Below are 17,675 nucleotides of genomic sequence, written 5' to 3'. Positions count from 1 at the left end.
TTTTGTCTAAAACTGCAGCCTGACTCCAGCAGGCTCCACATGAGGCCTGGCGTATTTAAACACATTTACGGCCGGACGTGACCCTCAGCAGCCCTCTGAGATGAACGTCACTGATGCGGGTTTGCTGCTAACTGCAGCCATGATTTTCTGGGCTGCAGATCTGAGTCTGATGCTGCTTCTTTGAAAAGCTTAATGAGAGTCAGACTCAGAGTGTGATCCATCTACTGTCTGTTTATGCGATTAGAGAGCCCAGGCCTTTGTGCAGCACTGTCTGCTGATGCTGTATGTGTTTCTGTGCAGGCTCGTTTTTTTACTGCTTTACCTTGTTACGCACTGATCTTCATTCACATGAATGAAATAATGCACATGAAATACAAATATAACTTCCAGCATGAATCCGAATGCAAAGCCGACTCTAAAAATATCCCAAAATTACTCCAAAGATGCTAAGGCCCAGTAACGCTGCAGACCAGCACCTGAGGAATAACGGAATAAAATAATCAGAGTGTGTAATTCAAGCGAAAACTAGTGAGAACTGTGAAGGCCTGAGAAGTGTACGGTTTTAGGACTGAGCCTGTATCAGTGCAGAGACACGAGTCCATAATTACACTGGCTGTGTGAAAGGTTTTGTCCAGCCAGCTCCAAACGTTTGGACCTTGACGTGTCTCGGACTGTTTGTCACTTTCATTTGGAAAGTCTGTAATTACTCCACATAACTAAGACACATGTTCCACCATAGACATTACTGCAGTTTAACTGAGGCTCAAATAGAGACAGGAAGAAGAAGAGCTTCACACAGAAGGAAGTCTCTCAGTTTGAAAAATGAGCCAATTATTTAGACAGTGTCCTCATTAATTCATCGATATGCTTATCAAATTTCAGAAATTCATCCATCATTTCTCTTCCACTTATCCGATTCAGGGTTGTGTGGGCGCTGGGGCCTATCCCAGCTACCACAGGGCGGGAGGCCTGGTACGTCCAGGACGGGTCGCCAGTCTGTCACAGGGCCTCCAGAAATTCATCAAAAGATGAATCTCCGCCTTATAACCCAGCTGTTTGTCTTGATGTCATAACGTCAATTACAAAGAAGTTGGGGCGTTTATAAAAGTACATAAAAACAGAATGCAAGTCACAACATATCAAATGTGTAAACTGAAAAAATGAATAAAAGTTTTAATAAAAAAGACTGAGTGTGAAGACAGCAGTCTCCCAAACATCTGGGAGCTCTCCCGTCCTCGGTGCTCATGCTCCAGATGTTCTGGGCCGCTGAAAGGTGAGGACTGGGCCGGGTGCGTTCACTCAGTTGAGTGGGTAAAGCGAACATGTTTGGGACGCGGCCCGCCTTAGGAGGCTGGAACAGGGCGTTTCCGCGCTGAAGGGGACGCGGCCCGTCTGGTTCCTGTCTCGGTCATATGTCGGGGCTCCTGGTGCTCGCAGCGGCGGTTCCACAGACAGAGTTCAGAGTTCGAGCAGCGCGTTGTCCGGGTCAGCTGAAGCCCCCCAGCAGCGGAGAGGATGCCGGCGGTGTCTAAAGGGGACGGGATGCGCGGACTGGCCGTGTTCATCTCCGACATCAGGAACTGTGAGTTTGTCTCCTTCACCCCGCAGCTAGGCACGGCTAGCCTCTGTACCGCGGGGACCTCAGGGAACCCGCCCGGGTGGGGGACTTCGAGCCCGGGGTCAGTTTCCCGCCCCTGCCGCCCTCGTTCTGGACACATTTACCCCGTTAAAGTGGGATAAACTCCCGCCCAGCGCTCAAGCCTCCCCGGCTAATCATCGCTAGCTGCTAGCTGCTAACGTCACCGTGTCAAAGGGCGTGGGCCGCCGTGGGGAGATAACCAAACCGTCACTTTTTAACTGCGTGAGCTGCTTTATCAGGCCAACATGAGCGGCTCAGTGCCGCCTTAGCAGGTCGTAAAAGTCGGTGTGTAAAGTCTCCGGTCCACCGCCTCAGTTGGCGTTAGCTGGAATTAACGTTAATCGCAAAAAGTAACGCAAAACGGTAATCTGAGTACTCGCGAAAGAGCGAGAGGAGGCGGTGCTGCTCTCCAGGGGGGTTAGAGAAAACCAGCAGCGGGTTAAATAAAAGCTTGAAATGAGAGTGTGTCCGTGTTAGTGGGCAGGTGCACAGGAAAGGTGAGACGGAGGCAGGTAGACAGTTCCCGTGTTTCTGTTTGCTGGTCGTGGGAACGAGTTACAGCTACAGTAACTGAACCAGCTGCTGTGTGACGGTACGGCTCTGCGGTACCTGCACGATGACCAGTCCAGTGGCTTTTGGCCTCTTTCAGCATCCTTACACTCTGTGACAACTCTGACCCCTGACCTTGACCCTGAAACACTAAAGTCAGGTGACTTTCACCCACGTGGTGCCTTACAGCCTTTTCCTCTGGTCCCCTGTGAGATTTTGATAGGAAGTATCTTTTATATTGTGTTTGTGTTATTGTTGGGTCCTTACCTACAGTATAAACCCAGAGATGGCTGTTGTTGTGAGGTGGTGTTGTATAAATAAAGCCGCTGTTGTAGGTGACGGTGTTGCAGAACTGCACGTTAGTGTTCTGGGTGAGAAAACAGGCCTCAGAGCTTCCTGTTGCTGCCCCGACACAAACCGTCCTGACTGATTTTATTCTGCAGCGTCCGGCTGCTGCTGCTCTGCTGGTTTTGTTCATGCTGGCGTTTCAGGGTGACTTATTCTGAATCCACCACAGCAGCTTACTGTGATTCACAGTTCAAAATAAGCCTTCTGTATTTGATAGTGCAGTTGATTCAGGCCCTCTGTGTTCGCACAGGCTGTCAGTGAGTGCTCCCACATCCACTCTGCTCCCTTCACCTCTTATTATCCGGTCAATGTGAAATGTTGGCGAACGCTCATCAGGTTATAAATCACGTTCTTCACAACAAAGCACATGAAAAATGTTCCTACTGTCACAATCAGAGACTGTACATCAAGATGGATTTAGCTGAAAGGTAAATCTGACACAGAAGTGTCTTAAACCATCCAGCAGGGGGCGACTCCTGCAGTTGCAGAGAGAAGTCTGATTGGATGGAAGTCTGTGAGAAAAAGAGGCTCCGGCTCAGCTGACCTGAGCTCAGTAAACACTGTGATGATGGTTTATGGTCTCAGCCGCTGGTTTCGGGGCTTACTGAACAAAGCGTGATGTTCGATTTGGAGGTTTTGGTCACAACAGAGCGAGAAAGGAGCAGGAAGCGGGGAGGATTAGCTCTGGGTGATCCTGCTGCGTCATCAGGTCTACGCTTCAAAAACAGGCGGCCTGAGGTTCCTGCTTCTGGAGATAATAAAGTAAAGATATGTCACTGCTTCATCAGGAAGCTCTTATGTTGTAGTGTGCGATTAAACCCGGACGCCACGTTCCTCAGCGGGGGCGGGTCCTTTAAAAAAGGCAGGATGTTGTATTCATGAGTGATCGCAGCTCTGTGCATGCTGAGTAACGCTGATCTGTCTGCAGGTAAAAGTAAAGAGGCCGAGATAAAGAGGATAAACAAGGAGCTGGCAAACATCCGCTCCAAATTTAAAGGTAGGTGATGGAGAAACGAGCTCGCCGAGTCACCTGACCTGCTTCCTGCTTCCTGTCCCGACTGCTTTGTGTTGCCCTGTGAAACCTCACTGACTCTCTGGTTGCTGCTGTTTCTCCTGTTGCCACCTGTTCCTCACTGCCTATAATTAGTCTGCTGCAGAGAGGAGGCGATATGCGGGCAGGGAGTGTCCACATAGCGCCTCCTCTCCGCCCTCTCCACCCGGCATTCAGGCCTTTCCACTGTGTCCACATGTCTCTGCAACTGTGCTCCTTATCCATGAAGTACTGAGGCTGGCGTAAAACAATCTTTCTTCAGTTTTATTTGATGATGACGTTTCCAAACACTGAATAAAAGCCCAGTCATGCAAAAATAAAGATTGTGTGTTTGATGTTGCACTGCTGCAGATCCTGAACCTCCCACTCTCACTGGGTTTGGATTATTTGACTAGATTTGAATCAGACAAAGTCCACCTGCTTTCCCCTCAGAGCCTCAGCTGTTTGGAATAAAATGCTGCTGTTTATCACATAGACATTAAAGTGTGTGTGTGTGTGTGTGTGTGTGTGTGTGTGTGTGTGTGTGTGTGTGTGTGTGTGTGTGTGTGCGCGTGCGTGTGCGCGTGTGTGTGCAGGAGACAAGGCGTTGGATGGCTACAGTAAAAAGAAGTATGTCTGCAAGCTGCTCTTCATCTTCCTTCTGGGCCACGACATCGACTTCGGGCACATGGAGGCCGTCAACCTCCTGAGCTCCAACAAGTACACGGAGAAGCAGATCGTGAGTGTCGGAGCCGCTCGGCCGCCATGTTTCAGGGTTATCACGTGCGAGAGCGTCAGGACCGCCCCCTCACGCCGCTCTGTGGTCTCTGCTTCTGGGTTGATAAACACATTTGTTCCAAATGTTTTTATTGCAGTGCCGCTCGTTTCCCTTTCGCGGCGTCCTGGTGGTTTTTTTTTTAAACCTCTAATGAAGCAGGCAGTAATAACTGTGTAATAACAACTTTACCAACAGTGTTCTGGATGAGAGTGACGTGAATCGGCTCAAATCATTTCAGCTCCGAGAGACTAGATTTTATTTCCAGCTTTCCACCTGTCCCGTCTCTAAAAGCCCACACTCGCTGTGGTCGTATCTCTGGGTCAGACAGAGCTAGCTGCCTTTGACTTGAGCTCTCCGAGCGTCTCTGAGGGTCTGTGCTGAGATTCAGAGCTGTTGGCGGGCATCCTTCCTGCTGAGCGCTGGAGGCGGAGCCTGCAGGCGCCATAGGCTATAAACTCACTGTGTAGGACCTCACCAGACTCCACTTAAAGTGTGACAGAAGAATGTTAATTTTGCTGCAAACGTAAATTGTTATCTCTGCGACCCTGACGTGGGGTAGCTGTCGTTAATCAGCTTCTGATCAGTTTTATTTCATTGATCAGTTTTTTGTTTCCTTAAAGGAAACGAGTGAGCGTGTGGAGGCGGATCATTGTCACAGCACGGCGTCCTCCAAAGCCTCAACGACTGTTCAGTTACACGAGTAATCCAGTAAAAATACTTTAAGCACGAGACTAACACGAGTTTGATAAATGATGATGATCGTCAGGGCAGCCGATTCGAGAGTCGCTGGGATCAGCTGATGTTTTGGTAACAGAGGCCACGCCTCCAGCTGCTCCGTGTGGGTGGTGCTGACGCTCCGGCTCTGCTGTGTGTGTTTGTGGATTTCCAGAGTCAGAGAGAGAAAGAATATCCCGTCACGTGACCTTTGCCGTGTCTCCTCCTTTCAGGGTTACCTCTTCATCTCAGTGCTGGTCAACTCCAACAGCGACCTGATCCGCCTCATCAACAACGGCATCAAAAACGACCTCGCCAGCCGCAACCCCACCTTCATGAACCTGGCCCTGCACTGCATCGCCAACGTGGGCAGCAGAGAGATGGCGGAGGCGTTCGCCTCGGAGATTCCCAGAGTCTTAGTGGCCGGGTTCGTTCTTAAACACGTTTTAGCTCAGAGCGGCTCAAAGTCCTTTAATATCAGTTTGTTTGTGTTGGTCATGAACCTGGTTCAGGGTCAGCTGTGGGCGCTCGTGAGAAATACGACGTCAATTATGTAGATTGTTGCAGCAGCGGTTTGTAAGGCACCAAATCCAACCTGACATTATCTGAGATTGACTGCTGTGGCCTGAAGCGCAGCGCCGTCACTCATTACACATTAATAAAGCCGACCTCATTACACAGTGACGATCCACAGGCCAGTGTGTGGGTAACAGGCCGTGAAACAGATGAGCAGGCGGATGAATAACCACACACGCACATCTCCATCCTTCCAGTCATTACAGACAGCTGTCTCCTCACTCACAGCTGGAGTCAGCACTCGACCTCCATCCAGTAAAACGAGCGGCTGTTACGGGCCGTCGGCACTTTGGTAAACGTTTCCGGAAACAACCCTTAAAAGCGACGTTATAGATGAGGATTCGTGTTCAGACTGAAACGCACATGTTGATGTTCTGTTTGGGCCTCAGCCCACAGTCGACACTTAATCGGGGAACTAGTTCTTGGAGGAGGGATACTCTGACAGGGAAGTGGGGCCAGTGTGATGCAACAGAAATCAGTTACAAATCAAAGAACAGCAAAAAAATTGCAAACCTCCTTCTGGGCCAGACTGGAAGCGACGGATCAGATTTTTACTGGGAACAAGCTCGCGAGTGAACGATAAGAAAACAGCGATCGTGGTGCATCAGCTTAATGAAATAACACAGAGCTGCTGTGAACAGTCTGAGCAGACTGTAGGTCTAAGCCTGTGTAATCTGATGTAGTCTGATTACCAATGGGTAATGTGGGCGTGTCCTCGGCTGCTCGCTGCTGGTGTTCTTCCTGTTTGGTGAACTCGTGTCGCCGTTGCTTCTCTCAGGGACACGATGGACAGCGTGAAGCAGAGCGCAGCTCTGTGTCTGTTACGGCTCAACAGGACGTCGCCCGACCTCGTGCCCATGGGCGAATGGACCACACGGGTCGTCCATCTGCTGAACGATCAGCACCTGGTGAGACTCCGCCTCCTCGTGGCGAGCTAAATACTTATATTTATCGTGAGAACGAGCTGATCGATGTGATGCCGTAGTTTAAACCCCGCCCTGAAACGCTGACTCTGCCTTCCTTTATTTCAGGGCGTGGTGACGGCAGCCACCAGCCTCATCACCACTCTGGCCCAGAAGAATCCGGATGACTTTAAGACCTCCGTGTCACTGGCGGTGGCCCGGCTCAGCAGGGTGGGTGTCCGTGTGACCCTCCGCGTCGCTCGGCTCAATCATAAACCAGCGGGGACGTTAATCTCCTTCCTGTTTGTTTAGATCGTGACGTCGGCGTCCATCGACCTGCAGGACTACACGTACTACTTTGTGGCTGCCCCGTGGCTGTCCGTCAAACTGCTGCGCCTGCTGCAGTGCTACCCTCCTCCAGGTACGGCACACACGCGTTAGTCCACCACGAATAAGTAAAGGTCTGAGAGGCGTAACCGTGGCGACGGGGCTTGAAGCATCTGGTTTTCTTTGCAGAGGACGCCGCTCTGAGAAGTCGTCTCACCGAGTGTTTAGAGACCATCCTCAATAAAGCCCAGGAACCTCCGAAGTCCAAGAAGGTCCAACACTCCAACGCCAAGAACGCCGTTCTGTTTGAAGCCATCGCCCTCATCATCCACCATGACAGGCAGGTCATACACGCTTTGTTTATCCCCAAGTGTGGGGGAGAAAACAAAACATCCGTCAGTTTGCTTTTGCATGTGGGCGGGGCCAGTGCCTAGCACAGCTGTCATTGGGTGAGAGGCGGGAACACCTGGGCTGGCCGCCAGTCTGTCGCAGGGAGGGCGCAGAGACAGACCCATCACCTGTGATCGAGACGAAATGTAACAGGAATCAGGTTTGTGTGTAAAATGCAAGGCATTGCCATGGAAACCAGAACAAAGAGCTCAGTAAGTACAAATTTAACTCAAACACAAAGTCAGTAAGTAATAAATTAAAAGTACTAATTTAAGTTAAATGTTAAAAAACAGAAAATATGAGCTCAGTAAGTTACACTGAAATATTTAACATTTTAAAATGTTCAAATTTAAATGTACAAAGTAAAAATATGCAAAAAGCTCAACGTGATGAAATCAGATTAAAAACAAACAAACATGAGATGATGTCAGAGGGCTGAGCGAGCAGCTGCTGTGCAGATGTGCTGCAGTGTAGAGAGGGGTTCCTGGGCCCGGCCCACGTTCCTGACACGCGTAGCTCCGGTCGTCCTCGGACGTCATCGTGTTCGGGTGTCGTATCTGAGCCTCACGCTTGTCCCCCGTTGTCTCCCAGCGAGCCCACCCTGTTGGTACGAGCCTGTAACCAGCTGGGCCAGTTCCTCCAGCACAGAGAAACCAACCTCCGTTACCTGGCGTTGGAGAGCATGTGCACGCTGGCCAGCTCCGAATTTTCCCACGAGGCCGTGAAGACGCACATGGAGACTGTGATCAACGCTCTGAAGGTGAGTCTCGCTCAGCTGGACGTCAGTCGTCCGTTCCTCCTCAACTTGGACAAAACTCAAAGGTTTGGTTCGGTTCAATCTTTGAACACTAAAAACTAGTCTTGCCAATAAGTCTGACCTTTACTTTGAAATTCACACTTGCTTCCTGGTGTCTGTCCCGTGCAGACGGAGAGAGATGTGAGTGTTCGCCAGCGCGCCGTGGATCTGCTCTACGCCATGTGCGACCGCAGCAACGCCAAGCAGATCGTAGCAGAGATGCTTAGCTACCTGGAGACCGCCGACTACTCCATCAGAGAGGAGATAGTGGGTCGTGATGTCAGCACGTTTCGCCGTTCGCTTTAAGTGGCGTGAGCGCTCGTCTTCAGCCTCTGGCTTCTCTTCCTCAGGTGCTCAAAGTGGCCATCCTGGCGGAGAAGTACGCCGTGGACTACACCTGGTACGTGGACACCATCCTGAACCTGATCCGCATCGCTGGGGACTACGTCAGCGAGGAGGTCTGGTACCGCGTCATCCAGATCGTCATAAACCGAGACGACGTCCAAGGTTACGCCGCCAAGACCGTGTTTGAGGTGAGCCTCGCTGCTGTCCCTGAACGCTACAGAGCTCACCGCTGTTTAAGACTTGTGCGGTGAATCTTTGTCGAGCTGGCGCCGCTGCCAGCTTCATGCTCACGCGCGGTGTATTTGACATGTGGTCGCACAGGGATCCGACGGCACCGACCCGGCCAATCACAGTAGCTGCAGGCTGCACTGCTGTGACGTGTAGTTATATTTGCAGGGAGCAGCGTGTCGGGGTACGGCGCAGATTTAACTCGCACTTCTTTTCCCAGCAGACACGTTCAGAGTGGCTTCAGTCTGTGATCATGTGATCAGGTTTTATTCTGTCCGGACGTTTGGGTTTCTTTAAAGGCTCCAAACGGCTGTGTGACACACAAGTTTAACTGGCTCGATCATTGAACACTGAGGTCCTCACGGAGGAAACGAGTGGGCTTAAAGCTCTTTGATTGGTCGGTTGGATGAAGGAATCCTTCATGAACGCAGCTGTGATCCTGAATGTGTCTCCGGCCCGTGTGACTGGTTCGTTTGTGTCTTCTACCGTTTCATGAAGTCACTTCCTCTCTGACCTGCAGGCGCTGCAAGCCCCCGCCTGCCACGAGAACCTGGTGAAGGTGGGCGGGTACATCCTGGGGGAGTTCGGTAACCTGATTGCTGGTGACTCGCGCTCCAGGTACAAACCACACCCACAGCTGATCATCACAGTCCAGGGGATGTTTGTCTGGTCTCGTTGTTATTTGAGATTTTTATTAGAAAGAATAATAAATAGTTTCTGAGCTCTTCTCTCATTCTGGACGATTTTGTGACAGAATAGGAAAAATGTGCCGGCAGACTTTAGGAAACGTGTCATTTGTCAGTAAAGCTGACGCGTCGCTGCTGAAGCTGACGGGACCGCTCGCAGGTTTCACCGCGACTCTGTCTCCTCTTCCTCAGCCCTCTGGTCCAGTTCAATCTCCTTCACTCCAAGTTCCACCTGTGCTCTGTGCCGACTCGGGCGCTGCTGCTGTCGGCGTATATCAAGTTCATCAACTTGTTTCCAGAAGTGAAAGCCACCATCCAGGACGTCCTGCGCTCCGACAGCCAGCTGCGCAACGCAGACGTGGAGCTTCAGCAGCGAGCCGTCGAGTACCTGAGGCTCAGCTGCATCGCCAGCACCGACATCCTGGTGCGTTAACCCCCCAGCTATAAGACCCGCCGACGTGGCGACATCTGTCGTGAACTAGCACTGATGCTAACTGACTTCCTGTTTCTCTGCACAGGCCACCGTCCTGGAGGAAATGCCGCCGTTCCCGGAGAGGGAGTCCTCCATTCTGGCCAAGCTGAAGAAGAAGAAAGGACCCGGAAAACTGCCAGACATGGACGATAGTCGCCGCAGCGTCAACGGCAGCACGGAGCACAGCGAGAACACCGACACCACGAACAAGGTAACCACAGAAGCAGAGCTGTGATTGGCTGCTGTGAAATCTGCCCATACCTGTTTAAAAGCCTGCAGCAGGTCGCTATTGCAGTCTGCGTGCGCAGGCTGCCTTTAGCAGCTCGTCCTTCATCTTCAAACTCTGTCCGTCTTCTTCTTCACTGTTGGATGACCTTCTCCCTCCTGACAGGCCCCGCCCCTCCTCCTCTGATAGGAACATGGTGCTGTCAGCCTGACTTGGTAAACAGTAGCTGCACTGATGAGCGCGCTGCTCGATCAGCTGTGAATCGATTCATTGGTGAAAGCAGAGATTCAATCCTGGCAGGAGGGTGTAGTTCACACCTCCACCTGTTCTCACTTTGTTTGCTGGTATCTGTCTTCCAGAGCTCCACCCACTCTTTTACGGATGTCCTGAATCTAAACCCCGCCCCCTCATCAGGAGCCAATCTGCTCATCGACGTGTTTTCCGAGAGCTCCGCCCCCGCTGCAGCCACAGACGTATCGGAGGAGAACTTCCCCAGGTGGGGTTCAGCTGCAGTGACCTGCACTGATGTTTCTGTGAGTCTGTCTCGTCTCAGCGATGCTGCAGCGCGTTCAGGTTTGCAGCGTTGGTTCATGCACAGCTGTCTGAAGGCTGACCACTGCTGCAGCTTTGCAAACAGCCATGAACTTTGACCTTTCTCACGCTAACTGAGGCCTGTAGAGACCGAGACTGAGCTCTTGGGTTTACCGTGTGACCTCAGGGTGACCGTGTGTCGATGGAGGTGCTCACGCCGCTCTCACAGCGCTGCAGAGTCGTCCACGAGGATGCCCGTGTAACGTGACATAAAAGTGTCGTGTTGTGAGTGTTGTGTGAAGCAGGCAGGTTGCACGTGACCTCGGCTGTGTGTGTGAAGCTGTGTCACGCCTGCTGTTTGCACACCTTGAACCAGACGGTGTGAAACTCTCAACATACAAACTGCCGCAGGTTTCTTTGCAGTGCCGTGCATCCCGCTGCTGCAGAGAGCGGGATGCACGGCCTGACAGGAGGTTAGCCTCTGACATCACCGAATGCCGCGTTTACCTCTGTACGCCGTCGTTCCTCGTTGTTAGCGATGCGAGTCATTCCAGTGGCCGCTCTGAGATCTGCACAAGATGAAGTGAATGAACAGATCGCTAAACCTGTGGGCGTGGCCGAGCTTTACCGCCGTGCTCGGCCTCACGATGATGTCTCTTCTTCACACAGACGTTTCCTTTGTGTAACTGTCGTCACGTTTTCCTTCTTCCAGGTTTGTTTGTAAGAACAACGGCGTGATCTACGAGAACCAGCTGTTACAGATCGGGCTGAAGTCTGAGTACCGGCAGAACCTCGGTGAGCAGCCGCTCGTTAAATCGAGGTTTAAAAAGCACAACCTCCTCCTGCCAGACTCAGGCTAAAATCTCGTTATCTTTGTTTTTTCTGTGAAGCTTTGTTATTATTGCTGCCTGACTTTGACGGTCACCCTCGCAGGTCGCATGTATGTGTTCTACGGAAACAAGACGTCCACCCAGTTCCTCAGCTTCTCCTCCTCAGTGAGCAGCAGCGACGCACTCAAGTCTCATATCCTTTCATGACAAACCTCGTAATTCTGCTTCAGCACAGCGAACCAGAGCACGAGGAGCTCCCACTTCAGCTCTGCACGACTCAGAAAACCACTCGGGGGGCCAGGCGGCCCTGGAGAGGGTTGGGAAACTTTAACATCATGACCCAGGTGGCGAGTACAGCCGAGCAGAGGCGACGAGACCCTCTTTAAATATTTATATTCTGTTTTCTACAGAAATGCATCCGATTCTTTAGCATCTCTGTGTCTGTGGGCGTGGTGTCCTGTGACAACCGCGCCCCCCTGAAACAAGTTCAGAAAAACAAACGTCGGCCTCCAAAGTGCAGGAAAACCCAATCAGAGCAGATTTAAAATGCTGTGACATCAGAATATCTCCAGAGCGATCAAAGACGTCCCGGTGGGTGAAACTGACTGTGAGATACCCGCTGAACTTCCTGTTCCATCAGAGCTGTGGAAGCTGATGCATGTTTACTACCAGTCCTCTGTTTGTACTGTGTGTCTGTGCACTCACATCATCACGGCCGAGAGTAACAGGGAGCAGGTTTATAATTACAATAGCATGAAGCTGACCTCTGAGTGGAGCAGACTGAAACACCAGAGCAGACGAGTTGGACGTCATGCGCTCGCACGTTAAATCTTTGGTGCTAGTGTTTGTGTCGGGGGCCTGAACCGTAACGTCCTGCGTTTAAAAAGAATAAAATCCAGCTGAAAGTTTGAGTTTGATCACAGACGTGTGCACTCAGTAGTCGGAGAATAACCCTGTGAGTATCAGGAAGGCTCACTCAGAGGAGTTTGTGTCTCTGATGATGTGGAGCTCTGTGACCTTCAGTAGAGTCCTTAACGGTCGCGTCCACAGCTGAACGTCCACTCGAAGGCGGTCGACCCCGTGATAGAGGGCGGAGCTCAGATGCAGCAGATCCTGAACATCGAGTGTGTGTCAGACTTCAGCGATGCGCCGGTGCTCAACATCCAGTTCAGGTGTGTGTGTGTGTGTGTGTGTGTGTGTGTGTGTGTGTGTGTGTGTGTGTGTGTGTGTGTGCGCGCACACAGGTATTAACATCTTCATGGGGACCAAAACTTGGTAGTTTACTATCCTCGTGGGGACCAAAATCCGGGTCCCAGGAGTTTGAAGGCATTTTTGAGAGTCAAAATGTGGTTTTAGTGTCAGGGTCACAGTTAGGTTCTGCTTAGGTTCAGGGTCAGGCATTCATTTTTGATGGGTAGGGTGGGGGCTAGGGAAAGCATTATGTCAATGAGATGTCCCCGCAAGGATATAAATACATACGTGTGTGTTTGTGTGCTCACTTCTGACTGCGTGTGTGTGCTCACGTTCAGGTATGGTGGGGCCCTGCAGAACATCGCTGTGAAGCTCCCCGTGATGCTCAACAAGTTCTTCCAGCCCACAGAGATGATGTCGCAGGACTTCTTCCAGCGCTGGAAGCAGCTCGGAGCGTAAGCGCAGCTTTCACTGATCAATACGCCGATCGATGGTCGATCGCTGCTGTGACTGAAAACACTTCAGCCTCTGAATTCGAGCGCTGACACCAAACATTTGTTCTGTTTTACGTCTGATCGATCTGAGAGAGCTCGAGTGTGTTTCTGTGAGGAGCTTTCAGGATTGGATAACGGGTCGGGGTTCAAATGGGTCACGTAGTAATCGAGGACTCGTTTCCTTCTGTTTGTCCGCAGTCCTCAGCAGGAGGTCCAGAAAATCTTCAAAGCCAAACACCCGATGGACACCGAGGTCGCCAAGGCCAAGGTAAAAAGACACAAATCACTTTGGCTGTAAACAAGTTTTTGTTCAGTTTTATTTCCGCAGCTAGAATCACAGCAGCCGCCCCCTCAGGCTGCTGCATGTCGTCAGGTGCAGTAAGATAACGAGCTGTTTGTGCTCAGGTGTCTAAAGTCTACTGACACCTAGTGGTCAGATGTTACACGCTGGAGTTTTGATGAGGATAAACTCCTCCTCTGACCCTCGGTTCAGGTGTGAGCCACCTGAGTCGTGCAGATGAGCCACAGAGTTACACAGTAATATAGCTGTATTATAGCAGTAATCAGATTACAGCATACGCTCTTCAGCCTGTGGAGATAAGACAAACGTGATCAGGAATTTGCTGCACAAACATCGAAGTTGAGGTCGGCACACAGGTAGCAGAGTGAGGCTGCGGCGTGGCGACCGCGAGACTCGCGGGCGTGCAGAGACGCTGACCGAAGCGTCCACGTTTATTCCCACAGTGTGAATATGAAAATGTATTTTTCTCCAGATTTTAGGTTTCGGTGTCGCTCTGCTGGACGGCGTCGATCCCAATCCTGCGAACTTTGTCGGAGCGGGAGTCGTTCACACGAAGACCACTCAGGTGGGCTGCCTGCTCAGACTGGAGCCCAACATGCAGGCTCAGGTACACACACACACACACACACACACACACACACACACACACACACACACACACACACACACACACACACACACACACACACACACTCTCTCTGTGTGCAACCCTCACCTGTGTGTAACTCTGAGTGCTTCCTGTGCAGATGTACCGCCTCACGCTCCGGACCAGCAGGGACTCGGTGTCTCAGAGACTCTGCGAGCTGCTCTCAGAGCAGTTTTAGACTCGCCGCCTCTCACACCTCAGCTCCTGTACAGTGTAAAGTCTTTTTTATTTTTCTTGCTTTACATCTGAATGAATCCAAATGTATTTTTGCACACAGCTTTACTAATCACACTGCTTTAATCGTCCCTCACTGTGAGCGCCTCGCTGCAGGTCCTGACTCTGCCGCCTTTCCCTTTAGAGAACAATCCCACCAATCGCACGCCTTCAAACCAGAATCGCTCGATCAGAGGTCGGCGTCGTTTACCTCGGGAGGAAAAGCCGCAGCTTTTCTGTCTTTGGTGTAACAACGACTTCAGATGCTTGGGGCGGTTCTGCTTTTGCACATAAATTTTACACGATAATTCAGCAAAGACAAAAAGTCCTCGTAGAACACTAGCTAGGATCTTCTTATTGTGCTGGAGGTCATGAGGTCATGGGAGCGCGTCTGTTCTTCTTGTGCACCTCTGAACCGGTTGGCTCGCTTTCAGACACCAAACGGGAATGCTGCTCCTCCAGCCACGGATCCAAGCTTCCCGTTTGGAGCGGGACTTCCAGGGAGCCATCTAGGAATCTGCAGCAGGTGCAGAGGTGAACAAGGAGACGGCTTTGTAGGTTTGAAGGGGACGTGGCCCAAAAGTCATGAGTTAAAGGTGGCCTTTGACCTCGCCTCGTTCTTACCTCCAGATGGTCGAGTCTGTGAACGTTTGTTACTGAGAACATAAAGGCCTTACAAAGAGCCTCAATCACTGCCTCACACACTACGTTTGCCTTAAAGCACCGCTGCACTCTTCACATTTCTGTCGCTGTTTGCTGAATCTCCTGCGTTTGTGTGACGTGTCCTCATCCTGATCTGCGACGGCACACGTGACTAGTACAGAGCGAGCGTTCACGCGTGGGCTTCAGCCTCACAGACGTCGATGTGACAGAAAAAAAACGCTGTTTCCGGTGTTTACGCCTCACGCGGCGCCGTCACCGTTTCGGCTTCAGGTTCACGAAAAAGTCTCCATCGTTTTAAAGGAGACCGTCAGACGCCTCACCTGCAGTGCCTTCAAGGTGAACTCTGTTCAGCCTCTTTTACACCTGTGCCCTCATCGGCTGCTGACCCCGCAGCTCGCCCCTGCTGTCAGCACACAGTGAGCCAGGTACTCTGATTACTGAAGCTCAGCTTTGTCTCTGCTGACGCATCAGCCTTTGTGCTAAACATTAGAGATGTTGGAGGAACGTCCTGTACGTGGCAGGAAGCAGCTTGTTGAGCCAGCAGGTGAAGCCTGGCCTCTCCCGGCTGCAGTTTGGCACACGTGAGTTTGAGCTTTCAGGAGGCGATGAAACGATGTCTGAGCGTTGGTCGGCCCAGCAGGAAGCTCTCAGCGTTCTTCCTCGTTACTGCCCATAGAGAAGTGTTCAATGCCACGGGCTCAGTCGTCACGGCTTCACCTCAGAGCGAGGAAACTTTAAGGTCTGACCTCACGCTGTGGCTTCCAGCTCTCGCCGTCGTAGCTGGACGTCCTCTCAGTTTCTGTCCTGAAGCTAATCTGTAGACGAAGTTTTGCGACCCGTTGAAGCTCCGTGTGGCGGCTCAGGCCGAAGCAGCCGCTCGTCGCGTTTCCTGAACTTTACGTCTTTAAAATCCGTCGTCGCTCCTGACGGACGCTCGCGCTCAGTCACGTGTGCCTCGCTGAAGGATCGCACGCCATCGAAGCAGAAGAAACGGCTGCTGATGTCACTGTGATGTCATTTCAACATCCAAATGTGTTTTTACAAATAAACATATTTTACAAACTAATAACCTGAAATCTGCTGTTTTTATTCAAAAAGGAAAAAAAGCCTCCTGGTAACTCGATCTCGCTTCACTTTGAATAAAAATAATAAAATGTTTTCAAACCTTCAAAAGTGTTTTTAGAAATGAAGCTGAAACTTCGCAGCACTCATATAATTGCCTCAGATTTGTACATGAATATCTGATTTCTTTTTTCTTACCATGAAAAGGAATTTTCTGTCTTAAATTCTACACTAATAAAAACGTCACATAACAGACGAATAGTGAATGATGTGTAGAGTTTCTCAATAATGTGAAAATAAAGCATGTTTTAAACGTTTTTGTTAGTTTTTCTTAAACCACAACATGGATTTACACAATGATTTATATGAAACCAGCCGTGCAATACATGGTTTACGGCTTCAAACAGTAACTTCTGTTGACAGCAAATACATTTTTCTCCACGACAGGATCGTCATCCTCCTTTGAGTTAAACATAATGCTGTTAGGTTATACACTTACAGCACAGTTTTCATAAGGTGCCTGCATACCAACAATATTAGATTTAGTCTGGATGACAGAGACAAATCACAACAGTTGTCTCAAGGTGCTTATACTGTAAGGTCGACCCTGCAATAATACACACAGAGAAAACCCAACAATCATATGACCCCCTATGAGCAGCACTTTGGCGACAGTGGGAAGGAAAAACTCCCTTTTAACAGGAAGAAACCTCCAGCAGAACCAGGCTCAGGGAGGGGCGGGGTCATCTGCTGCGATTGGTTGGGGTGAGAGAAGGAAGACAGGATAAAGACATGCTGTGGAAGAGAGACAGAGGTTAATAACAGATATGATTCAATGCAGAGAGGTCTGTTAATACATAGTGAGTGAAGAAGAAACACCCAGTGCATCATGGGAATCCCCCGGCAGCCTACACCTAAAGGAGGATTCGGGGTCACCTGATCCAGCCCTAACTATACTTTAACGTCTTCCAGTGTTTCTTCAGTGTTGACCGGTCCCATACAGAGTGAAGAAGCCTTTTTCTCCTGAAAGTCTCCAACATGAGTCTGGAATGTCTCGGATTCCAGACTCTCTGGACTCTGGCTGTTTGTGAGATTTTAAACGAGCCTTTGTTTCTTGTATGTTTTCCAGAATATCCCGTCTCCACGCCTCCAACTGATCGATGGTGGGGTTTTTCTTACGGAGTGTGAGATTGGATAGTGGTGTTGAAGGCATATGTTTAGATCAAATCAAGTGTCTTAACTGTAATTTAAAAAAAAATATCTTTTTAGTGTTGTTATAAGTTTGACAACGTTGATTAAATGTTAGAAAGCTGCCATTTAGATAAAGACCTATCCTCCTCACGCTCCTCTCAAACCATATTTTAAAGCCACCACCCGATCTTCCTGCTGACGTCCAAACTGTATTTGTCCATACTGGGGAGACCAAGAGATACAGGGGTGGTGGGCTTTATACCACCTGTCACTAGTGGGGTTTTTGTTTGTTTTAAACATTTTGGACATTAACATTTTAACATTGATCGGTGATATGGGCATAGTTATCCATTGCTCAGGTGTTTCTTTGACTTACTTCAATAAACGGTCATAGTTTGTCAGTTGATTTAACATCAGTGGTTGGATAATTAAGTCCTATGTTGAACTGATAAAAAGGGTTTTTATAACTAGATTTAATCTTTCCACCTTATGTAAGACTGCTTTCTTAAAAGTAGAATGGGAGGCAGAGCCTTCAGTTTTCAGGCCC

The 17,675-nt window shown here is 50.2% G+C and overlaps 1 protein-coding gene across 2 annotated transcripts; it reads left to right on the top strand.

The window, feature by feature from the left end:
- The first annotated feature begins 1,233 nt into the window (after positions 1–1,233).
- Positions 1,234–16,254, top strand: LOC146718044 (AP-2 complex subunit alpha-2). 2 transcript variants are annotated; one of them, XM_085465161.1, is made up of 22 exons: positions 1,234–1,582; positions 3,465–3,533; positions 4,163–4,305; positions 5,292–5,485; positions 6,413–6,542; positions 6,666–6,767; positions 6,849–6,957; positions 7,053–7,203; positions 7,845–8,013; positions 8,179–8,316; positions 8,400–8,582; positions 9,143–9,240; positions 9,501–9,732; positions 9,827–9,991; positions 10,366–10,502; positions 11,250–11,332; positions 11,471–11,561; positions 12,417–12,539; positions 12,897–13,013; positions 13,251–13,320; positions 13,826–13,960; positions 14,100–16,254. In XM_085465161.1, the coding sequence occupies exons 1-22, from the start codon at positions 1,516–1,518 to the stop codon at positions 14,175–14,177; spliced, it is 2,784 nt and encodes a 927-aa protein (XP_085321287.1). In that variant the 5' UTR covers positions 1,234–1,515; the 3' UTR covers positions 14,178–16,254. The 2 variants fall into 2 exon arrangements, with proteins under 2 accessions (XP_085321287.1, XP_085321332.1); XM_085465206.1 differs by lacking the exon at positions 3,465–3,533 and having other exon boundaries at positions 1,533–1,582.
- The last annotated feature ends 1,421 nt before the right edge of the window (positions 16,255–17,675 follow it).

This window comes from Copadichromis virginalis, linkage group LG1, assembly GCF_057382275.1.
Source record: "Copadichromis virginalis isolate Kocher_CV1m ecotype Utaka linkage group LG1, C_Virginalis_male_GT1.1, whole genome shotgun sequence".
Classification (NCBI taxonomy): domain Eukaryota; kingdom Metazoa; phylum Chordata; class Actinopteri; order Cichliformes; family Cichlidae; genus Copadichromis; species Copadichromis virginalis.
Note: the sequence above shows the minus strand (reverse complement) of the source record. Positions and strands in the feature narration are given on the sequence as shown.